Source organism: Mobula hypostoma, chromosome 30 (assembly GCF_963921235.1).
Source record: "Mobula hypostoma chromosome 30, sMobHyp1.1, whole genome shotgun sequence".
NCBI classification, from domain to species: domain Eukaryota; kingdom Metazoa; phylum Chordata; class Chondrichthyes; order Myliobatiformes; family Myliobatidae; genus Mobula; species Mobula hypostoma.
Window position 1 is genome coordinate 1,464,184 of NC_086126.1, and position 26,146 is coordinate 1,490,329.

The 26,146-nt window shown below is 50.9% G+C and overlaps 1 protein-coding gene across 21 annotated transcripts in view; it reads right to left on the reverse strand.

Moving 5' to 3' along the window:
• Positions 1-21,743, reverse strand: part of LOC134339799 (neurexin-2-like) — a 1,323,723-nt gene extending 1,301,980 nt beyond the window's left edge. For all 21 annotated transcript variants that reach the window (XM_063036594.1, XM_063036593.1, XM_063036589.1 and 18 more), the window contains exon 1: positions 20,711-21,743. In XM_063036594.1, the coding sequence (XP_062892664.1) occupies positions 20,711-21,431 (721 nt within the window). In that variant the 5' untranslated portion in view covers positions 21,432-21,743. The remainder of the gene's footprint in view (positions 1-20,710) is intronic.
• Positions 21,744-26,146: the final 4,403 nt, after the last annotated feature.

Consider the following 26,146-nt stretch of genomic DNA (forward strand, 5'->3'; position numbering starts at 1 on the left):
CAATGGGCTGAATGGCCTCTTTCTGACCTATGTCTTATGGTACTATGGACCATTCAGAAACCAGATGGCTGAGGGAAAGAAGCTGTTCCTAAAACATTGAGAGTATGTCTTCAGGCTCCTGTACCTCCGCCTTGATGGTAGCAATGAGAACAGTCCTGGGTGGTGAGCAGCCTTCATGACAGGAGCAGGCCATTCAGCCCATCATGTCTGTGCTGAACACGATGCGGAATTAATCTAGATCCCTTCTTCCTACATATGGTCCATATCCCATCATTCCCTGTACACTCATGTGTCTGTCTAATAGTTTGTTAAACACCTCTGTCGTATCTGCCTCCACCCCCACCCCTGGCAGCTCATTCCACACACCCACCACTCTCTGTGTAAAAAAACTTGCCCCACACATCTGCTTTAAACTGTCCCCACTTACACCTTAAATGCATGCCTATCTGGTCCGAGATACTTCGACCCTCAGAATCAGAGTTAGATTCATTATCAGTCACATACTGTGTGTTGTGAAGATATACATATATATATAGTTGTGTGTGTGTGTGTGTGTGTGTGTGTGTGTGTGTGTGTGTGGTGGATTATATAGTGCAAAAAGAGAGCAAAAATATCAAGGTGGTGTTTGTGGGGAGGATCTATTTTTCTCTATCTATATCAAGGTGGTGTTTATGGGGAGGATCTATCTTTCTCCATCTATATCAAGGTGGTGTTTATGGGGAGGATCTATCTTTCTCTATCTATATCAAGGTGGTGTTTATGGGGAGGATCTATCTTTCTCTATCTATATCAAGGTGGTGTTTATGGGGAGGATCTATCTTTCTCTATCTATATCAAGGTGGTGTTTGTGGGGAGGATCTATCTTTCTCCATCTATATCAAGGTGGTGTTTGTGGGGAGGATCTATCTTTCTCCATCTATATCAAGGTGGTGTTTGTGGGGAGGATCTATCTTTCTCCATCTATATCAAGGTGGTGTTTATGGGGAGGATCTATCTTTCTCCATCTATATCAAGGTGGTGTTTATGGGGAGGATCTATCTTTCTCCATCTATATCAAGGTGGTGTTTGTGTGGAGGATCTATCTTTCTCCATCTATATCAAGGTGGTGTTTATGGGGAGGATCTATCTTTCTCCATCTATATCAAGGTGGTGTTTATGGGGAGGATCTATCTTTCTCTGTCTATATCAAGGTGGTGTTTATGGGGAGGATCTATCTTTCTCCATCTATATCAAGGTGGTGTTTATGGGGAGGATCTATCGCTATCTATATCAAGGTGGTGTTTGTGGGGAGGATCTATCTTTCTCTATCTATATCAAGGTGGTGTTTATGGGGAGGATCTATCTTTCTCTATCTATGTTTCTTGTAAACCTCTAACAGGTCTCCTGTCAGCCAGAGAAAACAAGCCAAGTTTATCTTGCCTCTCGTGATCGCACATGCAGGCCGCATCCTGGTGAATCTCTTCTGCATCCTCCCCAAAGCCGCCACACCCTTCCTACAGTGGAACGACCAGATGTGCACATGATATTCACTCTCACTTCCGTCGAAATCGCACAGGACATCTGGCTCCCAGTCACATCTGGAATCGCTGGGGCAGGAAACGCAAAGTTGACAGCGGAGGAGGAGAGGGGCAGGGGAGGGGCGCCTGGGGTCAGGGCACAGGCAAGAGTGAGGAGTGACCGCCAGTGACAACCATAATTCAATACAGCACTCAGGGTGAAAGGCATTCACCCTGGGAGGCTCATCCAGAAAGACAGGTGGCAGGAGATCCTGGGACACTCGACTGTGTGGGTTCAGACTTGCCCATAGAACAAGTCAGGCAGCATTGGTCAGACAACACTTGGAATATTGTGCTCAGAGTCAGAATCAGGTTTATTTTCACCGGCATGTGTCGTGAAACTTGTTTGCTTAGCAGCAGCAGTTCAATGCAATACATAATATTATGTGCTGTAATGCCTCATTACAGGAAGGACGTGGAGGCTTTAGAGAGGATGCAGAGGAGATGTACCAGGATGCTGTCTGGATTAGAGAGCGTGTCTTATGAGGAGAGGCTGAGTGAGTTAGAGCTTTTCTCTCTGGAGTGAAGGAGGATGAGAGGTGACTTGATAGAGGTGTACAAGATGATAAGAGGCATAGATCGAGTGGTAGTCAGAGACTTTTTCCCAGGGTGGGAATGGCTAATACAAAGGGATATGATTTTAAGGCGGTTGGACTCACTGTACACCACACACTGTTGGAGCAGTGCTGCCAGGATAATCAAGGACATGACCCACCCAGCCAACACACTTTTCGTCCCTCTTCCCTCCGGGAGAAGGCTCAGGAGCTTGAAGACTCGTATGGCCAGATTTGGGAACAGCTTCTTTCCAACTGTGATAAGACTGCTGAATGGATCCTGACCCGGATCTGGGCCGTACCCTCCAAATATCCGAACATGCCTCTCGGTTTTTTAGCACTACCTTACTTTCCCTTTTCTATTTTCTATTTATGTTTTATAATCTAAATTGTTAATATTTACTATCGATTTGTACTCTAGGGAGCGGGAAGCGCAGAATCAAATATCGCTGTGATGTTTGTACGTTCTAGTATCAATTGTTTGGCGACAATAAAGTATAAATTATTGGTGGAAAGTATGGGAGGGATGTCAGAGGTAGTTTTTTTACACAGACAGTGGTGGGTGTGTGGAACGTCCTGCCTGGGGTGGTGGTACAAGGGACATTTAAGAGACTGTTAGATAGGCAGATGGATGTTAGAAAAATGGAGGGTTATGTGTGGGGGAAGGGTTAGATTGATCTTGGAGCAAGTTAAAGGGTCAGCATGACATTGTGGGCCGAAGGGCCTGTTCTACGTGAACACTCAAACGTGCTCGAACTCCCGCCGAGCAACAATTGTGAAATCTGTTGGGGTGACGGGGGGAGGTGGAGCGACAGCAGGAGATGTGACAGAGGAACAGATTAATCAACAAGCTGGCGCATTCTGAATACGGCAGTTCTGCGGTGATTGAGCCTCCTTACAGCATGACAACACCCGTTAAAAGCTCCTTTAGTGTGACAGTAATACCTTGGAAACACAGCGTGAAGCAAATTCCCTCATTTAAATGAAATCGCTGCGGAGGGTAGCTGTGAATTTAATTCCCAAGCCAGAAGTCGGTGTTGTTTCTCAGTGGGGTTTCTTGCCAAACTGTTCCATCTGGTGGCTTCAGCCCCAGGCTCGGGGCAGGAGAGAGGGGTGACTGGATGTCAAATCAGAGCCCGGTCGCCCAGGGCCCAGCGAGCATCAGAGTCCCCCATCGGCCCGCCGTTTCCATGACGACCATGATGGGCCCGTTCCGAATCAGAGCCAGTATTTTTATCACAGACGTATGTCATGAAATTTGCTGTTTTGTGGCAGCATACATAAAAAATACAATAAATTACCAACAGTTGAGCAAGAGATCACAGTAGAGATGCACATGGGATCACAGACCATTCCGAAATCTGATGGCGGAGGGGAAGAGGCTGTTCCTGAATCGCTGAGTGTGTGTCTTCAGGCTCCTGTACCTCCTCCCTGATGGTAGCAATGAGAAGAGGGCACGTCCTGGGTGGTGAAAGGCAGCATCCACCATTAAGGACCCCCATCACCCAGGACATGCCCTCTTCTCCTTGCTACCATCAGGGAGGAGGTACAGGAGCCTGAAGACACACACTCAACGATTCAGGAACAGCTTCTTCCCCTCTGCCATCAGATTTCTGAAGAGTCCAAGAAAGTAATCCCCGTTATTGGTCTCCTACAATATTCGTTCATTCATCTGTCCTGTAATTGGTAGTAAATCATTATCTCTGTGATGCACTGCCGACACTGAACAACAGATCCCATGGCCTGCCAGTGACAGCAAACGTGATCGATTCTGCTCAATGCTGCCCTTCTGCACTGAGTAGCGAGTTGGGATGCCGTGCTGCGGAGGAGAGGCCAAAGCTGGAAACTGGGGTGTACGTTTGTTCATCCTACCCGAGTGATTATGCTGTGGAGCCGGAAGAGGGCAGAGGAAATTTATGGGAATGTTGTCAGAACTCCAGGTCCTGAGTCACAGGGAGAGGCTGTACAGGCTGGGGCTTCACACCTTGGAGTGTAGGAGACTGAGGGGTGGCCTTATAGAGGTGTGTAGAACCATGAGGGACACAGATAGGGTGTAGGGGACTGAGGGGTGACCTTATAGAGGTGTGTAGAACTATGAGGGACACAGATAGGGTGTAGGGGACTGAGGGGTGACCTCATAGAGGTGTATAGAACCATGAGGGTCACAGATAGGGTGTAGGGGACTGAGGAGTGACCTTATACAGGCATGTAGAACTATGAGGGACACAGATAGGGTGAATGCACACAGACGTTTCCCCAGGGTTGGGGAATCACGAACTATAGGGCACCGGTTAAAGGTGAGAGGGGAGAGATTCATTGGGAACTGAGGGGTAACTTCTTCATCCAGGGGGTGGTCCGTACATGGGATGACCTGCCAGAGGAAGTGAGTGACAGAGGTACATTCAGACAGGTACCTGGGTAGGAAAGGATTAGACGGTAGATGGGGCAAATGTGGACTAACAAGACTAAGTTAGGTTGAGCATCAGGTACAGCATGGACTGGTTTGGCTGAAGGGCCTGTTTCCTGCTGGATGACTATATATCGAACTGAGAACTTCACCGAGATGAACTCGGACAGGCTTTGAACACACCAGAGACCAGAGACAGTGTCATCTGGAGCAGCTCAGTGGATTGTGCATCATCAGCGAGGGGGAGATGGACGTTCAGCGTTTCGGATTGAGACCCTGTGGTTCGTGGTCATTTCTGCACAACCATGAATGTCAACCAGTTCTATTTGGTCTGATGTCACAGACACTCTAGACCCAGACTGGGTAAGGACAGACTGGAGTCACATATAGACCCAGACCGGGTAAGGACGGACTGGAGTCACATACACACCCAGACCGGGTAAAGACGGACTGGAGTCACATATAGACCCAGACAGGGTAAGGACAGACTGGAGTCACATATAGACCCAGACTGGGTAAGGACGGACTGGAGTCACATACACACCCAGACCGGGTAAGGAGGGACTGGGGTCACATACAGACCCAGACCGAGTAAGGAGGGACTGGGGTCACATATAGACCCAGACCGGGTAAGGACGGACTGGAGTCACATACAGACCCAGACCGGGTAAGGACAGACTGGAGTCACGTATAGACCCAGACCAGATAAGGACAGATGGAGTCACGTATAGACCCAGACCGGGCAAGGACGGACTGGAGTCACGTATAGACCCAGACCGGGTAAGGACGGACTGGAGTCACATATAGACCCAGACCGGGTAAGGATGGACTGGAGTCACGTATAGACCCAGACCGGGTAAGGACAGACTGGGGTCACATATAGACCCAGACGGGGTAAGGACAGACTGGAGTCACGTATAGACGCAGACCGGGTAAGGACAGACTGGGGTCACATATAGACCCAGACTGGGTAAGGGCGGACTGGAGTCACATATAGACCCAGACCCAGCAAAAACCCATTGTGTCTGTCTAAGAGACTCTGAAAAACCTCTATTGTATCTGACTCCACAACCCCTGGCAGCAGAATCCAGGCACCGACCACTCTCTGTGTGAAAAACTTGCCCAGCACATGTCTATTGAGATGATGCCTGGGCATGTCTAGTCCGGTGGCCTTTATACCCCCGTCACCCATCCCTCCTGATTGGTTAGTCATCATCCAATCAGGTTTCCACTATCTCACCTTGTTTACACTCAAAAAGAGTCTCGCTCTAAGTAACACACATAAAAGTTGCTGGTGAACGCAGAAGGCCAGGCAGCATCTCTAGGAAGAGGTGCAGTCGACGTTTCAGGCCGAGACCCTTCTCTTCCTTCAGTTAGTCCTGACGAAGGGTCTCGGCCTGAAACGTCGACTGCACCTCTTCCTAGAGATGCTGCCTGGCCTGCTGCGTTCACCAGCAACTTTTATGTGTGCTGCTTGAATTTCCAGCATCTGCAGAATTCCTGCTGTTCTCGCTCTAAGTAAGCACGGTGAGACAGCGGGAACCTGATTGGACGAGGACTAACCAATCAGGAGGGACGGACGATGGGGGTATAAATTCCACCAGACTAGACATGCCCAGGCATCATCCCTGACGAAGATGGCAGAGTTTGTCATCGAAACATCAGTTATAGAAACATAGAAACATAGAAAATAGGTGCAGGAGTAGGCCATTCGGCCCTTCGAGCCTGCACCGCCATTCAGTATGATCATGGCTGATCATCCAACTCAGAACCCTGTACCTGCCTTCTCTCCATACCCCCTGATCCCTTTAGCCACAAGGGCCATATCTAACTCCCTCTTAAATATAGCCAATGAACTGGCCTCAACTGTTTCCTGTGGCAGAGAATTCCACAGATTCACCACTCTCTGTGTGAACAAGTTTTTCCTCATCTCGGTCCTAAAAGGCTTCCCCTTTATCCTCAAACTGTGACCCCTCGTTCTGGACTTCCCCAACATCAGGAACAATCTTCCTGCATCTAGCCTGTCCAATCCTTTTAGGATTTTATACGTTTCAATCAGATCCCCCGTCAGTCTTCTAAATTCCAGAGAGTATAAACCTAGCCAATCCAGTCTTTCATCAAATGAAAGCCCTGCTATCCCAGGAATCAATCTGGTGAACTTTCTTTGTACTCCCTCTATGGGAAGAATGTCTTTCCTCAGATTAGGGGACCAAAACTGCACACAATACTCCAGGTGTGGTCTCACCAAGGCCTTGTACAACTGCAGTAGTACCTCCCTGCTCCTGTACTCGAATCCTCTTGCTATGAATGCCAGCATACCATTCGCCTTTTTCACCGCCTGCTGTACCTGCATGCCCACTTTCAATGACTGGTGTACAATGACATCCAGGTCTCATTGCACCTCCCCTTTTCCTAATCGGCCACCATTCAGATAATAATCTGTTTTCCTGTTCTTGCCACTAAAGTGGATAACTTCACATTTATCCACATTAAACTGCATCTGCCATGAATTTGCCCACTCACCCAACCTATCCAAGTCACCCTGCATCCTCTTAGCATCCTCCTCACAGCTAACACTGCCGCCCAGCTTCGTGTCATCCGCAAACTTGTTATAGTCGATAAACGTACCCGGCTGGAACCCAAGAAGAGTTTATTCCTCATATACACCGGGAAAGTACTAGATCTTTTCTCGCTTACCCCCTTTCACATTAAACACTGGAGTTTAGGGTTGGAATTAGAGTTCGAGTTTCGAGGCTATCTTTATTTATGCCAAGCAATGAGTCATGATGAAGGGTGTCAATGTGAACCGTTTCCCTCCACAGGTGCTGCCTGACCCACTGAGTTCTTCCAGCAGTTTGTATGCTTTGCTCCCCCGGTGGATTTCTGCGTGGCAATGTCTCTGAGGATCTAACCCGGGCCCAAAATATTGATGCTGCCTCAAAGAAGGCAGAACAGCGGCTACATCTCATTGTGTGTGGGCGAACATTTGGTACATCACCAAGTACTGTCGCACATTTCTGCAGATGCATCGTGGCAAGCTAACTGGTTGCATTACTGTCTGGTGTGGGGGAGGTGAGGCACAGCGCTGGGTCAGAGAGACAGCACGAAGTTGTAGTACATAAGTGGTCTCCCCGTGAGTCCACTCTGTCATGACCTGCCACGGGTCCACATGCGGCTCTGGCTCCATCACGGACATCAGCCTCCCCAGCGTCGAGGACACCTTCAAAAGGCGATGCCTCAGAAAGGCAGCATCCATCATTAAGGACCCCCATCACCCAGGACATGCCCTCTTCTCATTGTGGAGGGAGGAGGGACAGGAGCCTGGAGACACACACTCAACGATTCAGAAACAGCTTCTTCCCCTCTGCCATTCCATTTCTGAATGGACATTGAACCCATGAACACTACCTCACTGTTTTTTTGCTCTTTTTACACTACGTATTTATGTTTTAAAATATATTTCTTATTGTAATTTCTCATTTTATCATGACGTATTGCAGTGTACTGCTGCCACAAACAACATACGTCATGTTCCAGTGATATTAAATCTGATCCTGATGACTTGACTTTGCTGCTGTATGCAACGCCTGCACGCTTGCACCTTGCGACTGGTGTACACCCTCAACTCTTCATACACCCATATATCACAAGCTAGAGCCATTGGCGTCACACGCCTTGCCTTCCTGTGCCTCCTACTGCAGGCAGACAACCTGACGCGCCTCCATGTTAAACTGCACCTGCCATGTACTGGCCCACACACAATTTATCCGCGTTGTCTCACAGCCTCCCTCTGCCCTCCTTAAATTCGTTGCCAGTCTTGAGTCATCGGCCAGTGTCACAGACATCAGCCCCCTCAAGAATAAGAGGCAGCAGTGAGCGGGACTAAAAATGGGGGCTTCAAAGTGAGACCTACACCACAAGCTGCACAGGAATGAAGAAAGAGCCCAGGGAGCTGGGGCAACTGGCACCCATCCAAACCCTTGAAGTGGAGGCTTCAGAGAGGCTACAGAAGAGGTTAACCAGGAGCTATAAGCAGAGCTTGGACAGACTTGGGTTGCTTTCTCTGGAGTGGTGGAAGCTGAGGGGAGAGATTTGTAGATGTAACGCCCTGGTTAAGATTGTTACTGCTATGCTGATGGTATTTCACTTTAGCAGTTCTGTAAGAGCAGTCTGATCTGTTCTCAGCCTGTTTGGGTTTGAGCTGAGATGAGAAGCTTTGTTATTCAGGTTAGGAACGTTGTGTCAGCCAATCAGGATGATGGAATTGGGAGAAGGTTCTCGAGGACGTGGTTTGGAGAGGTCTCTGTTGCCGGGAGCTGGGAGAATACAGGGGGATAAAGATGGTGGAGGATGCCATCCCTGTTTCACAAGGAGCTTTGGGGAGATGAAAAGCTTCAGGGAGGAAGGACCAACACTCCCGTCGGAGACCCCCTTGTTCCAGCTGGATCTTCAGCGTCATTCGGAAGGTGGTGAGTGTTTTCACGCAGACCGAGGGTCCAGCCCGTGAGTGACCTAGAAGTTCAAGGTGAGGCCCAGCTTAAGTGCACATTTGACTGTTTAAGAGGAATGGCCCCTTTTTGTTTTTTTTTCTTTCATTTAATAACCATTTGCTTAACAAAACATACTTAAATATACTTCTCCTTAATGGTATGCAGTGTACGATCTGTTATTTCTTTCCGGGGGCAGTAAATCACACAGCATTCACACAAACCGGGGTTTGGGTGGGCGAGATTTGGCGGGACCAAAGTTGTATTCATCCTAGACGCATGAAGCCGGGGGAAGGTGGGTTTATCGCCACGGAGCGCAGCGGCTGTCAGCGAGAGGCTTCGAGCCAGTTTTCCAGAGATGCCCGGCATAAGAGGGTTTCATAAAATTACGAGAAAGTCAGAGACAAGTGCAGCGCAGAAACAGGCCCTCTGCCCATCTAGTCCATGCCAAACCGTTCAAACTGCCTGCCTGCACCGGGAACATAGCCCTCCATATCCCTACCATCCATGTACCCATCCAAACTTTCCCTAAACATTGAAATGGAGCTTGCATGCACCACTTGTGCCAGCAGCTCATTCCACATTCTCCCAACCTTCTGAGTGAAGATCTTCCCTTAAATATTTCACCTTTCAGTGAACAAAGTTCCAACCTGTTCAGTCTTTCTATATAACTCAGGTCGTCCAGACCTGGTAAAGTCCTTGTAAATTTTCTCTGTACTCTTTCAACCTTGTTTACATCTTTCCTGTTGGTAGATGACCATACAGGGAAACAGTCAGCGATTTTCCCAGGGTCAAAATATCCAATACCAAGGAGAGGGGAGGGGAGTTTGAAGGAAATGTGAGGGGCAAGTTTTTTTTACACAGAGAGTGGTGGCTGCCTGGGGTGGTGGTGGAGGCAGAAACAATAGAGGTGTTTAAGACAGACACGTGAATGTGCAGGGAATGGAGGGAGATGGACCATGTGCAGGGAATGGAGGGAGATGGACCATGTGCAGGGAATGGAGGGAGATGGACCATGTGCAGGGAATGGAGGGAGATGGACCATGTGCAGGGAATGGAGGGAGATGGACCATGTGCTGGGAATGGAGGGAGATGGACCATGTGCTGAGAATGGAGGGAGATGGACCATGTGCAGGGAATGATGGGAGATGGACCATGTGCAGGGAATGGAGGGAGATGGACCATGTGCTGGGAATGGAGGGAGATGGATCATGTGCAGGGAATGATGGGAGATGGACCATGTGCAGGGAATGATGGGAGATGGGCCATGTGCAGGGAATGGAGGGAGATGGACCATGTGTAGGGAATGATGGGAATGGACCATGTGCAGGGAATGATGGGAGATGGACCGTGTGTAGGGAATGGAGGGAGATGGACCATGTGCAGGGAATGGAGGGAGATGGACCATGTGCAGGGAATGGAGGGAGATGGACCATGTGCAGGGAATGGAGGGAGATGGACCATGTGCAGGGAATGGAGGGAGATGGACCATGTGCAGGGAATGGAGGGAGATGGACCATGTGCTGGGAATGGAGGGAGATGGACCATGTGCAGGGAATGATGGGAGATGGACCATGTGCAGGGAATGGAGGGAGATGGACCATGTGTAGGGAATGATGGGAATGGACCATGTGCAGGGAATGATGGGAGATGGACCGTGTGTAGGGAATGCTGGGAGATGGACCATGTGCAGGGAATGGAGGGAGATGGACCGTGTGCAGGGAATGGAGGGAGAGGGACCATGTGCAGGGAATGATGGGAGATGGACCATGTGTAGGGAATGATGGGAATGGACCATGTGCAGGGAATGGAGGGAGATGGACCATGTGCAGGGAATGGAGGGAGATGGACCATGTGCAGGGAATGGAGGGAGATGGACCATGTGCTGGGAATGGAGGGAGATGGGCCATGTGCAGGGAATGGAGGGAGATGGACCATGTGTAGGGAATGATGGGAATGGACCATGTGCAGGGAATGATGGGAGATGGACCGTGTGTAGGGAATGATGGGAGATGGACCATGTGCAGGGAATGGAGGGAGATGGACCGTGTGCAGGGAATGATGGGAGATGGACCATGTGTAGGGAATGATGGGAATGGACCATGTGCAGGGAATGGAGGGAGAGGGTCCATGTGCAGGGAATGATGGGAGATGGACCATGTGCAGGGAATGATGGGATATGGAACATGTGCAGGGAATGATGGGAGATGGACCATGTACAGCGAATGATGGGATACCGACCGTGTGTAGGGAATGATGGGAGATGGACCATGTGCAGGGAATGATGGGAGATGGATCATGTACAGGGAATGATGGGAGATGGACATTGTGCAGGGAATGGAGGGAGATGGACCGTGTGCAGGGAATGATGGGAGATGGATCATGTACAGGGAATGATGGGAGATGGGCCATGTGTAGGGAATGATGGGAGATGGACATTGTGCAGGGAATGGAGGGAGATGGACCATGTGCAGGGAATGGAGGGAAATGGACATTGTGCAGGGAAGGATGGGAGATGGACCATGTGCACGGAATGATGGGAGATAGACCATGTGTAGGGAATGATGGGATATGGACCATGTGCAGGGAATGATGGGATATAGACCACGTGCAGACAGAAAGGATTAGGTGTCCTGATCTTGATTAGGTTGGCACGGAAACGCAGTGGTTGGCCAAACGTTATGACAGTGCCAGTGGCCCAGGTTCTGTGCTGGCGTATATAAGGAGTTTGTATGTTCTTCCCGTGACTGCAGGGCTTTCCTCTGAGTGCTCTGGTTTCCCTCCACAGTGCAAAGACAGATGGGCTGGTCGGTTAGTTTGGTCATGTGGGTGTAATGGGGTAGCGCAGTCGGTGATCGTACTGTACCTCTAAAACTGACAAAAAAAATGTTGGGTAGAAATGTCTGTTTCTATGCTGTACGGTTCCTCATTTTAACGATTTGTGGCAGGGAATCGCACTGGAATGAGGCCAGCCTAGTCACAGTCCCCACTCCCCCAGGACATTCCCCCCACCCCCCTCCACCTCAGGCAGAAGGTTCACAGCATGTACCGGCAGGCTGAGGGACAGCTTCTATCCCGCTGACCCCAGACTGAGAGTCGTGGCGTGCTGGGTCTGCTGTTGTTTGACATCGGATAACATGGTGAACTGGATCAGCCAATTAGTAGGTGTCACCAAGACGGGGGGAGCCGTGGGCAGCGAGGAAGGCTATCAGAGCTTGCAGTGGGATCTGGACCGGCTGGAAAAATGGTTTGAAAACTGGCAGCTGAAATTTCATGCAGACAAGGTGGGGCGTTGCATATCGAGAAGACAAAACCAGGTAGGACTAACACAGTGAACGGTGGGCACTGAGGAGCGTGATAGAACAGGGGGACCTGGGAATCCAGATCCATAGTTCCATGAAGATTGGTGTCACAGGGTCGCAAAGACACATTCGCCTTCATAAATTAAAATACAGGAGCTGGGAAGTTATGTTGAAGTTATTTAAGATGTTGGTGAGGACCAATGATGGCAGAATATAGCACTAATGGTAAGACTCTTGGCAGTGTGGAGGATCAGAGCCATCTTGGAGTCTGAGTCAATAGACAATAACCAATAGGTGCAGGAGTAGGCCATTCCGCCCTTCAAGCCAGCACCACCATTCACTGTGATCATGGTTGATCATCCATAATCAGTACCCTTTTCCTGCCTTATCCCCATATCCCTTCACTCCGCTATCTTTAAGAGCTCTATCTAACTCTTTCTTGAAAGAGTTGGCCTCCGCTGCCTTCTGAGGCAGAGCATTCCACAGAACCACAACCCTCTGTGTGAAAAAGGTTTTCCTCAACTCCGTTCTAAATGGTCTACCCCTTATTCTTAAACTGTGGCCTCTGGTTCTGGACTCCCCCAACATCAGGAACATGTTTCCATAGGACACTCAAAGCTGCTATGCAGGTTGACTCTGTGGTTAAGAAGGCATACAGTGCATTGGCCTTCATCAACCGTGGGATTGAGTTCAAAAGCCGAGAGGTAATGTTGCAGCTATATAGGACCCTGGTCAGACCCCACTTGGAGTACCGTGCTCAGTTCTGGTCACCTCACTACAGGAAGGATGTGGAAACCATAGAAAGGGTGCAGAGGAGATTTACAAGGATGTTGCCTGGATTGGGGAGCATGCCTTATGAGAATAGGTTGAGTGAATTCGGCCTTTTCTCCTTGGAGCGACGGAGGATGAGAGGTGACCTGATTGAGGTGTATAAGATGAAGAGAGACATTGATCGTGTGGATAGTCAGAGGCTTTTTCCCAGGGCTGAAATGGCTAGCATGAGAGAGCATAGTTTTAAGGTGCTTGGAAGGAGGTACAGAGGAGATGTCAGGGGTAAGTTTTTTTTACACAGAGAGTGGTGAGTGTGTGGAATGGGCTGCCGGTGACGGTGGTGGAGGTGGATACGATAGGGTTTTTTAAGAGACTCCTGGACAGGTACATGGAGATCAGAAAAATAGAGGGCTGTTGGCAACCCTAGGTAATTTCTAAAGTAAGGACATGTTCAGGACAGCATTGTGGGCCGAAGGGCCTGTATTGTGCTGTAGGTTTTCTATGTTTCTCTGTTGCCATTATGTTCAGTTCTGCTCAGAAAGACGTACTGTAAATAAGATTGAAAGAGCACAGATAAATTTACAGGGATGTTGCCAGGTCTGGAGTACCTAAATTACAGGGAAAGGTTGAATAGGTCAGGACTTTATTCACCGGAGCGTAGAAGATTGAGAGGAGATTTGAACGAGGTATCCAAAATCATTAGGGTTAAACGTAACTAGGCTTTTTCCACTGAAGTTGGGTGAGACTGGAATTGGAGGCCAAAGGATTAAGGTGAAAGGTTAAATGTTTAAGGGGAACCTGAGCGGGAGCTTTGTCATTCACAGGGTGGTGAGAGTGTGGAATGAGCTGCCAGCGGTTGCAAACCTAGAAAACCTACAGCACAATACAGGCCCTTCGGCCCACAAAGCTGTGCCGAACATATCCCTACCTTAGAACTACCGAGACTTTACCCATTATCCATGTAGCCATCCAGGAGTCTCTTAAAAGACCCTGTCATTTCCGCCTCCACCACCATCGCCGGCAGCCCATTCCACACACTCACCACTCTCTTAGTAAAAAACCTACCCCTGACATCTCCTCTGTACCTACATGCTTGATTGTGGGTTCAATTGCAATGTCTAAGAGCAGATCAGATAGTTTGGTGAATGGGAGGGGTATGGCCTGGGTGCGGGTCAATGGGACTGAGCAGATCCGGTCGGCATGGACTCGATGGGCTGAACGGCCTGTTTCTGTGCTGAAGTCTTCTATGAATCTCTGACTCTTGAATGGAACTGGTGCTAAAAGATTAATTTGATGTCCAAACCTGCCTCATCATTGTTCTTGTACTTTATCATCTACAGTACTGTGCAAAGTCCTAGGCACCCTGGACTTTTTATATAGTTCCAGATGGTATGCCCCCAGAGAGCCCCGATCTCAACATCATCGAGGCTGTCTGGGATTACCTGGAGAGACAGAAGCAAACGTGACAGCCAAAGTCTGCAGAAGAACGGTGGCAAGTTCTCCAAGGTGCTTGGAACAACCGACTAGCCGATTTTCTTGTAAAACTGCACAGCAGTGTACCTGAGAGAACTGGGGCAGTTTTAAAGGCAAAGAGTGGTCAGATCAGATATTGATCTGATTTAGTGTTTTTACCGTTTACTGCTCTTTATAGCATTTTTTTTTGATATCTAGAAACTTTTCATTCCTTACTGTTGAAAGCATCTTCACATTAAGAGAATTTTGTTAGACGCAGCTAAGATTTTTTCAGAGTATTGTCTGCCTACACCGCACTCTCTCTGTAACTGCAACACTTCATTCTGCTTTCGGTTTTCTCTCGTACGACCTCTGTTAGAATGATGTGTTTGGGTGGCAGGCAGACAAAAGCTGCTCACTGCATCTGGGCGCAGGTGACAACAACAGACCGGTTCCATTACCAACAGCACAGTGTTCACGTCTCCGTGCAGCGGTCTGCCGACCCAGCTCAACACCGCAATTACAGAAGGGACACATTTGGACAAATGCTGAATTAGCCTGGTATTGTAATTGTAGGGACAGAGATTTATCCGTCTGATACATAAACCAGGAATTTCTCCCGTCAGCCCCTGACAAATGTAGTTCAGTTGATGAGCAACATTATTTAATAGCAGAAATTTATTTGCATTAATTAATTTACCCGAACGAAAGAACCCCGATCAGGATGCGATAACTGATACATGCGCCATTAGTTTATGCACACAAAGAACCTGCGACGGTTTCTCAAGTTGCTGGGTGGAAGGAAAGCAGGTTTTCTAAACACAAGAGATTCTGCATATGCTGGGAATCCAGGGCAACACACACACAACAAGCTGGAGGAACTCGGCATCTCTGGACATTAATAAACAGTCGGTGTTTTGGGCCGAGCCTCTTCGTCATTTTTTTTTCAACTTAAATTTTAAACCCAATTTGGTGTCACAGCACCAAACAGTCCAGAAACTGGCCATTCAGCCCATCTAGTTCATACTAACCAAGATGACCATCAAAGCCAGTCCCACTGGCCCACGTTTGACCTGTTTCCCTCTAAAGTTTAGAGCCTAAACCTTTCCTACCCATGCACCTGTCCAAGATGCTTTTAAATATTGTTAATGTACCCACCTTAACCACTTCCTCTGGCAGCTCGTTCCATACACAGACCACCCTCTGGATGAAGAAATTGCCCTTCGGGTTCCTGTTAAATCTCTCCCCTCTCACCTTAAGCCTGTGCCCACTAGTTCTTGATTCCCCAAACATGGGGAGAAAAGACTGTGTACATTCCCTCTGTCAGTGCATTTTGTGATTTAATACACCTATATAAGGTCACCCCCCCCCCCCCAACCGGTCTGTTACACTCCAGAGAGGAGAGTCCCAACCTGCCCAACCTCTCTCCATCATCCAGCCCTGGCAACATCCTTGCAAACCTCAAACATGCTTTGCTCATTTTCTGGGGTACGCTGGTATCCAGGAGGAGACGAGGTTAGGGGTCTTGAAGAACATAAAATTGGATGCATTCCCATGGCCTGTTGGGATTAAACCAGATTGCTGAGAGAGAGAAAAGGGGGAGATTGCTGAGACTTTGACAGAATTCTTGGATCCGGAAAACAGCCAATGTTGTTCATCGTTTAAAACGGACAATGGAGAGAGATCAGTGAGTGGCCAGGATATCAGTGGAGAAGGCACTTCGTGATAGGATTTACTCACATTTGGAAAAGCACACACTTATTAAGGACAATCAGTATGGCTTTGTGCAGGAGAGGTGACATCCACTCTATCTGTGTCCTCTGGTCATAGACTCCCCCACTACGGGAAACATCCTCTCCAGATCCACTCTATCTGTGTCCTCTGGTCCTAGACTCCCCCACTATGGGAAACATCCTCTCCGTATCCACTCTATCTGTGTCCTCTGGTCCTAGACTCCCCCACTATGGGAAACATCCTCTCCACATCCACTCTATCTGTGTCCTCTGGTCCTAGACTCCCCCACTATAGGAAACATCCTCTCCACATCCACTCTATCTGTGTCCTCTGGTCCTAGACTCCCCACTATAGGAAACATCCTCTCCACATCCACTCTATCTGTGTCCTCTGGTCCTAGACTCCCCCACTATGGGAAATATCCTCTCTGTATCCATTCTATCTGTGCCCTCTGGTCCTAGACTCCCCCACTGTTGGAAGCATCCTCTCCACATCCACTGTGGACAAGTGTGAGATCTGCTCTTAGGCAGGTGAAATGTAATGAGACAGTGTGCTGACAGTGACAGGGCTCTCAGCAGCACTGGTGAACAGAGGAATCCCTGAAAGTGACAACACAAGTAGACAGGGTTGTCAAGAAGGCGTACACCACACTTGGTTGAATGGTCAGGCCATTGAGAATATAAGTCAGAAGGTCACGTTTGCATTTGTATAAAACATTGGTCAGGATGCATCTGGAATGTTATGAGTGAGTGGCTGGTCACCCCTTTACAGGAAGGGTGTGGGGGCTTTGGAGAGGGTGCAGAGGAGGTTCACCGGGATGCTGCCTGGATTAGAGAGCGTGTGCTATCACGAGAGGCTGGATAAACTTGCATTGGTTTCTCCGGAGTGGTGGAAGCTGAGGGGAGATCTGATAGAAGTTTGTAAGATTATGAGAGGCATCGATAGAGGAGAAACAATCTTTTTTTAATCAGGAGTGAAATGTCATATAGTATTTGACATTTCCATGCTGGGAAAAAGACTGACTGTCTATCCTATTTGTGCCTCTAATAATCTTATTACATTTTATCTGATCTCTCCTCAGCTTCTGCCGCTCCTGAGAAAACAACCTAACGTCCAACGTCTACTAATAGCTCACCGTGATGACTGGGAATTCCCTGGCACAAAATACCCTGGACATAGAAAACAGGACAGTACAGTTATTCAAAATATTACAGGAAACCCTCGATCTAGATTCGAAAGACCTCTGCCTAATCAGAAATCAGTGCTGGGAACAAACTGCCGCTGTAAGAATAGATGGAGAAGTGAGTCAGTTTACGAAAATCAAGACAGGCATTAGACAAGGGTGTGTTTTCTCCCCTGATTTGTTTAATGTGTACAGTGAAACAATATTACAAAAAATAAGAGACATCTTGGGTATCAAAGTTGGCGGTGAAAACATCAATAATTTCAGATATGCAGATGACACTGTGTTAATTGCAAGTACGGAGGAATAACTACAAAACTTAATTGATATAGTTGTTTTTAGAAAGTGCAGAAATGGGTCTATCTATCAATTGCAAAAAGACAGAATGTATGGTGATATCCAAAAAGAAGGACAATCCTATCTGCAGGCTGAGAATAAATGGGGAAGACATAAAACAAGTACAGAACATTTGCCACTTAGGAATCTGGGTGACAACAGATGGCAAGTGCCACATGGGCATCAAAAGAAGAATAGGGATGGCAAAAGACACCTTTACGAGAATGAAGAGTATACTGACCAACACTAAACTAGGCATGACAACCCGCCTCAGAGTACTGAAATGTTACGTTTATCCAGTTATGTTATATGGCTCAAAATGTTGACAATATCTAGTAATATGAGGAAACGAATTGAAACAGCAGAGATGTGGTTTTTGAAGAGGATGCAAAGAACATCATGGATAAAACGAATATCTAATGAGGTTGTCATGAACAGAGTAAGTACAAAAGGAGAAATAATGTATGAGATCATGAAAAGGCAACATAACTTCACTGGACATGTGATTAGGAAAGAGGAGTTAGCGTGCACGGTAATTATGGGAAAGATTGAAGGGAAGAAAGCAAGAGGAAGACAAAGACAAATGATGATGGAGACAGCAGCCAGAGAACTGGAAATGAATACCAATGAATTGATTCACTTGACCCGAAACAGGAGTGTGTGGGCCATGGCAGTCAAAGCTCAAACTGGGCACAGCACCTGATGATGATGATGATGACAACAGCACGAGAGCAGTCCATTTGGCCCAAAATGTCTGTGCTGACCTTGATGCTGAATTAAACCAAATCCCTTCTCCCAGCACATGTTCTATCTCCCATCATTCCCTGCACATGGTCCATCTCCCATCATTCCCTGCACGTGGTCCGTATCCCATCATTCCCTGTACATGGTCCATCTCCCATCATTCCCTGTACATGGTCCATCTCCCATCATTCCCTGCACATGGTCCATCTCCCATCATTCCCTGCACATGGTCTGTATCCCATCATTCCCTGTACATGGTCCATCTCCCATCATTCCCTGCACATGGTCCATCTCCCTCCATTCCCTGCACATGGTCCATCTCCCATCATTCACTGCACATGGTCCATCTCCCTCCATTCCCTGCACATGGTCCATCTCCCATCATTCCCTGCACATGGTCCATCTCCCTCCATTCCCTGCACATGGTCCATCTCCCATCATTCACTGCACATGGTCCATCTCCCTCCATTCCCTGCACATGGTCCATCTCCCTGCATTCCCTGCACATGGACCATATCCCATCATTCCCTGTACATTCATGTGTCTGTCTAACAGTCTCTCAAACACCTCTATCGTATCTGCCCCCACCCCCACCCCTGGCAGCTCATTCCACACACTCACCACTCTCTGTGTAAAAAAAAACACCTCTGACATCACCCCCCCCCAACTTTCCTCCAATCACCTTAAAATCAAGCCCCCTCATATTAGCCTCTTCCACCATGGGAAAAGTATCTCCAGCTGTCCAGTCGATCGATGCATCTTATCATCTTGTACACCTCTATGAAGTCCCCTCTCATCCTCCTTCACTCTGAAGAGAAAAGCCCGAGGTCACTCAGCCTCTCCTCATAAGCCATGCTCTCCAATCCAGGCAGGATCCTGCTAAATCTCCTCTGCACCCTCTCCAAACCTTCCACATCCTTCCTCTAATGAGGGGACCAGAACTACCACAATACACTGATGAAGGGTTTTGGATGAAATATCCCGATGAAGTGTCACGGCCCAAAACATCAACTGTTTATTCCCCCTCCACAGATGCTACCTGACCTGCTGGGTTCCTCCAGTATTTGTGTGTGTTGCTCTAGATTCCCAGCACCTGAAGGATCTCCTGTATGTCTGCCGTTGGCAGGATTTTCACTCAGGCAGACGCAGGAGGAGGCCACTCAGGCCATCAAGGCTGCCCAACACTGATCTCACCAAGGCTGGTCTAGACCGGCCCCATTTTGCTACACCCCTACCTCCCCCGATAAACTCAAATATTTACCCATCTCCTCGTTAAACTGAACTATCAGTCTCCACCATACTTGTGGGGGGACAGTGAACTACCAGTCTCCAACACCCTCGGGCCAGTGAGACGATAGTCTCCAACACCCTCAGGGGAGCCAATGAGACACGAGTCTCCGACACCCTCGGGGGTGTCAGTGAGACACTAGTCGGGGGGGGGGTCAGTGAATTCCAGAAGCTCCCCCCCCCGAGAGTGTTCGAGACTCGCGTCTCACTGACTGCCCCCCCCCGAGGGTGTCGGAGACCCATGTCTCACTGATCCCCCCGAGGGTGTCGGAGTCTCGGTCTCACTGGCCCTCCCCCCCGCCACTGACGGCCCCGAGGGTGTCGGAGACTCGTGTCTCACTGATCCCCCCGAGGTGTTGGAGTCTCGGTCTCACTGACCCCCCGGTGGGTGTTGGAGTCTCGTGTCTTACTGACCCCCCCCCCGCCCGAGGGTGTTGGAGAATTCCAGAAGTTCCCCTCCCGCAGCGCGAACATTCTCGTCCTCTGTTGACCGGACCCTCGGCCCTTAACCGTGTCCCAGCGGGGACATCTCAGCTTCTGTTGGGACCCCCGCCTGACCGGAGCCACCAATTCACACCCCAGACAGTCCAGTCCAGTCTGACACCTGATCACACCTAGCGAGGAACAGTCCGGTGCCCCCCCCCCCCGTCCCAGCACGACACCCCCAACACCCCTGAGCTCCCCACAGCCCGTCGCGCCCACTTTGACCGCCTCGTGTCTCACAAGACAGTCTGCGACCCACCTGGCACAGTCTGGTAGCCCTCCGCCATGCCAGACACCGTCTGACAGACCCCCCACACACAACGGGTACAGTCCGACACCTCCCCCTCCCTCAACCAGACCACACACGCGGCCTCCCACCCCCAAACCGTGCCCACCACCGCTGCCCCTCCCTACCTTCTCCGCACACCTTCCCCCGGTAGCCTGTTCCGGTACAGTCGCAGACGGCCTGCCCGCCCCGCGCCGAGCAAGAGCCGCCGTTGAGACAGGGGTTGTGCCGGGCGCAGACCAGCTCGTCCTCGCCCCGGATGCCCTGGCTGCTGATGAGGAGTGGGGGCGCCTCGCCCAGCTTCAGGTTGGCCAGCAGCCCGTGGTAGGGGGGCTCGTACTTGGCGGTGCTGGAGGTGAGGGCGGAGAGCCGGACGTCGGGCGGGATGCCCCCCACGAAGAGGTCGCTGGCTACCGTCATGTCCTGGCGCTTGGAGCGGACGGCCGCGGCCTGCGAGTGCCCGTCCACCATCAGCCGGGTCTCCCGGTTGTTCCGCGTCAGCACCACCATGTGCCAGCGGTCGTCGTCCACCCGGGCCTGGCTCACCAGCTCGGCCGGCTCGGCGCAGAAGATGGTGAAGCGGAGCCGCAGGTGCCCGCCGGCCACCATCAGCTCCAGGAAGTCGCAGTAGCCCCCGTCGTCCACGTACAGCAGCAGGGCCCGGCTGACGTTGGTGCGCAGGCTGAAACTCAGCTGCCCGCTGGAGCCCGCCTCTTCCCACCGGCCGTAGCGTGCCCACTGGCCGGCCGAGCCCCCGAACTCCAGCGCCCAGCCCGGGCCCGCGAGGCACGCCAGCACCAACAGCAGTGGCAACGGGGCACAGCGTCTCGGCTCAAAGGAGGGCGACATCTTCGCCCCGGTCTCTCTGGGCCGGCTCCCTCCTTCCACCGTCAATGCTGGCCTCTCTGCCCTTCTTTCCTTCCCTTCGGTCGATCCCCTTCTTCGTTAATTCCTTCCCTCCTTCTGCACGCCAAGCTCACGAGAAAATCCCACACGCTTCTCCTCCGCCGTCAACACTCTCCCTTCCTCTCGTCCGCAGTTCACTCCTTCCTTTATTCGTCCGTTCCTCCCTTTCGCCGTTCATTCATTCCTTCAGGACAATCCCCGCTTCCCTCCTCTCTCGTCCCTTCCTTCTCGCCGTCGAGCTCCCTGAGACCACCCCGTGTGCCTCTCCTCCCCCTCCAGGGAGATCCACCTCCCCCACCTCTCTGTCTCACCCCCCCGCTCCCCCCAGACTCGCCAACGACCCTCAGTCACGTCTCGCCATCCTCGACCGCGGCGCCAAGAGGTTCCCGCAGGGCAGCATCTGATGCCAATGGAAATAGGTGGGGTCCTCTCGCTGGTCTCCGGAACGGGCCGGTGGGGGTGGGTGGGGTGGCTCAGATCACTGGTGGGGCCACCATGGCCTCTAACTTGAGAATCCCAGGAATGGGAATGGGGGTTGAGAGCCCAGAGGGAGGGAGAGGGAGAGTCCGGCAGGCGGGAGAAGCTGAGTCCACGACGGGCAACCGGATCACACCTCGCTCTTCCGGGCGGCTGAAACCATGGTGGTGACTGATCTTCCTTCTCTGGGCAGCAACAGCAACCTGTCAGAGACGACACAGAACCAGTAAGTATCTCCTCTGCCCGAGAGGGGAATAAAACAGGTTAAAAACGTTTTTTCAGACGGAGAACCACTTTAAAATTGTTTAAGGCCTTTCATTGAACAATAGAGCACGTGATGTGTGGGGTGTGGGGTGTCCAGGGAGGGGAAACACCTCCGGTGAGGGGGCTTGTCGTGTCCATTCCGGGGCAGCTCCCTCACCCTTGGTCCCCACCGGACACTCAGCTCTCACCTATGGCTACAAGTATCTGTTTGCATGCGACAGCAATCTCACCCCCTGTAACCCGCTTCGACAGGTGGGATAAACCGGGTGAGGGTAGCCAGTGGCCTCACACCCCGGTGAGATGGGGACACGCCCGTCCGAGCGTGTGAAGTCATCTCCGGCGGACTGGGCAGGTGAGATTCCACGTGAGATCCAACGGCCAGGAAGCCGGTTCTGTAACGCTCGGTGGAGAGCGAAGGGTTGGACCAGGCACAGAAGATGTCACGGTCACCCATTGTAACCAAGGAAGTCTGTGACGCTTGTTCGTACCACCGGACCCGGACTTCCAAGGTCGAGAGCGCGGAACTGCCCCAGTGCAACAGCGTTTCCACTTCACAGACTCTCCTGCACACCAGCAGGTTTCTCGTTATCGTCGGACATGACAGACAGCCACCCACAGGACAATAGCAGGCCTGTCAGACCACAAACACAACTCCCGCTCGAACTGGATCCCACCTGCCTGCACAAGACGGAGGCTCTGAATGTTATTTTGTGGCGCTCACCAACACCCCACAGCAAATCGCTCATCATTTAAATGTAAATGTGCACATCAGATAAACTTGCTCCTTGCCCCCCCCCCCTCCGTTTCCTGTTCATTCCCTGTGTCTGTAGGGCGGTGGAGGGTCTCACTGCCAAGCTCACCAACACCTCTACCTCCTCAGGAAGCGAGAGGGAGCTGGCATGACCCCAGCAGCCCACGCCGCTGGTTACAGATGCACCATGCAAAGCATCCCATCCAGACGCATCCCAGCTCGGTACGGCAACTGATCCGCCCGTGGATTGCGAGAAATCGCAGAGAGTCACGGACACAGCGCGGCACGTCACAGAGACCAGCCTCCCCTCCACGGACCCTGGCTGCGCTTCTCACTGACCCCGTAAAGCAGCCAGCAAAATCACAGACCCTCACCCACCCCCATTCTCCCTTCTCCCCTCTCCCATCGGGCAGAAGATACAAAAGCCTGGAAGCTCGTCCCACCAGGCCCAAGGGCATCTTTTACCCCGCGGTTATCAGGCAGTTAAATATTCTGTAGTACAACAAGATCGACTCTTGACCTCACAATCTACCTCGTTAGGATCTTGCACCTTATTGCCTGCCTGCACTGCCCTTTCTCTGTAACTGTGACACTTTATTCTGCATTCTATTTCTGTTCTACCTCAGTGCACTGTGTAACAATCTGATCTGTAGGAGCAGCATACGAGACGAGCTTTTCACTGCATCTCTGTACATGTGACAGTAATAAACCAATTCCAGCTGCAAGGCGATACGATCGAGGTGTTTAATAATCTGTTAGACAGACACATGAATGTGCAGGGAATGATGGGAGATGGACCATGTGCAAGGAATGATAGGAGATGGACCATGTGCAGGGACTGATGGGAGGTGGACCATGTGCAGGGAATGATGGGATATGGACCATGTGCAGGGAATGGAGGGAGATGGACCATGTGCAGGGAATGGAGGGATATGGACCATGTGCAGGGAATGGGGGGAGATGGACCATGTGCAGGGAATGATGGGAGATGGACCATGTGCAGGGAATGGGGGGAGATGGACCATGTGCTGGGAATGGAGGGAGATGGACCATGTGCAGGGAATGATGGGAGATGGACCATGTCCAGGCAAAGGCGATTTAGTTTACTTAAAGATTCAAGATTGTTGTTGGTTATTCTTCAGCACACAGGCGTAATGGAGAATGAAATGAGAGTTACTCCTTGAATGACCACTTTGGCACAACATTGTGGGACAAAGGGCCTCTGCCTGATCAAGAGAAAATCTGCAGACGCTGGAAATCCGAGCGACACACACAAGATGTTGGAGGAACTCAGCAGGTCAGGCAGTGTCTAGGGAAAGGTGCACGTTTCAGGCCGAGGACTGCAGAAAAAGAGGAGTTCAAGGAAGGCCTTCTCCTGCTCTGTTCCATGTGTCTGTCACACAGCCTGTCAAACACCTCCATCGTACCTGCCTCCACCACCACTCCAGGCAGCACATCCCAGGCATCCATCACCCTTGGTGTGAAAAACCTTGCCCCTCACACCTCCTTTAACATTTCCCCCTCTCTGTCGCCTGGACAAAACCAGCAGTAATGGTTCGATGTACAGTACCGTCTCACACGTTCCTCAGGTTGTTACAGCCTAGGGTGGTGATGGGGCCAAGCTCCCACTATCTATGAAATGCTCACGATGGTATCTGTCTCAAGCCACCTCTGACAACCAAGTCCAGCTCCTGGCCTTCGCGTGTAGCTTCACTACAAGCCCGGCGGAACCGTTTCTGCTGTCAGGAGAAGGGGCAAATGGGGTTACTGGCTCCTTAAAAACCGGCCGCTTTGGGCAGATGAGGGATCGTCAGCCGCGGTTGGCAGCTCATCCAGGAGAAGGAAAACCCTGATCTCAAACCTCCGCTGCCGTGCGGCTACACACGCCCATGGGGAAGGCTTCGGGAGTAAACCCCGAGGGAAAAATCCGGAGCCGGGGTCCCTAAGGCAGTCCTACATTGAGTTCGACGCTGACAGGCAACTCCTCTGACACCGCTGGTGCCAGACTGTATCGGTCTCTTTGGATTCATCAGCTGCATAGAGAGAGGAGGCAGCTCGCTCTCCATATCATACTGCCCTGCCCTGACAGCGAGGACACAGTATCTATGGTTAACCCTCACATCAGGCAGACACGAAGCTGGTGAGCACGCTAGGGAGCTAAGTATTCCTGAGGCAAGGTTACACACCCCTCGCCCAGGGGGGTGGTCTGTGCATGCGCAGTGTGGACGAGGGGGTGAGGTACTGTCAGCGCTTCTGCACATGCTTGACGCTGCCGTTGCGGAGTCTGCCTGACACCGACACCTGACGTCCTTGGAACTCCCCCTCCCCAGCCACCATCAACACCCCCGAGAAACTCTGCGGGCTGGCCACGGAAACATGCTGAACCTGGGGCAGGTCGGGTCAGGTCAGGGGGGCTGGAGGTCCTGTGGTGTGGGTCTCACCTCCTGACATCTCGAGGACTCCCGCCACCTGCACGGCCCAGATCGGGGGTGTGAGAGAACCCTCTCCACTTGCCTGGGGGACTGCAGCCCCAACAGCTCTCGAGGAGATCGACACTGTCCGGGGCAAAGCAGCCAGTTTGAATGGTACCCCATCCACCCCATCAAACACTCCCTCCCTCCTCCACCAGCTCACAGTGTCTGCAGTCTGCACAGTCTACGATACACACTGGGGTTACTCACCCAGGCCACTCAGCCCCTCCCTTCCCCACCTCTCCCACCACCGGCTCACAGTGTGTGCAGTCTGCACCGTCTACAATACACACTGGGGTTACTCACCCAGACCACTCAGCCCCTCCCAAACCCCCACCTCTCCCACCAAGAAGTACAAGGGAACACCACCACAAAATACTGGATACTGGGGTCAAAGCAACACTCTCAACATGCTGGAGGAACTCAGCAGATCGGGCAGCATCTGTGGAAACGAACAGTCAGCGTTTCCACGGATGCTGCCCTGACCAAGGGAACAGCGCTGCCTACAGGTTCCAGTCCCAGTCACACACCACCCTGACTTGGAAATCTATCACTGTTCCTTCACCATCACCGGGCCTAAACCCTGGAACTCTCCCCCAAACAGCACCTTGGAGAGCGCCTTCCTCACACCGACTGCAACATTGCCAAGGGCCGGAGAGACCTGATGGACCAAATGGCCTAATTATGCTTCTTCT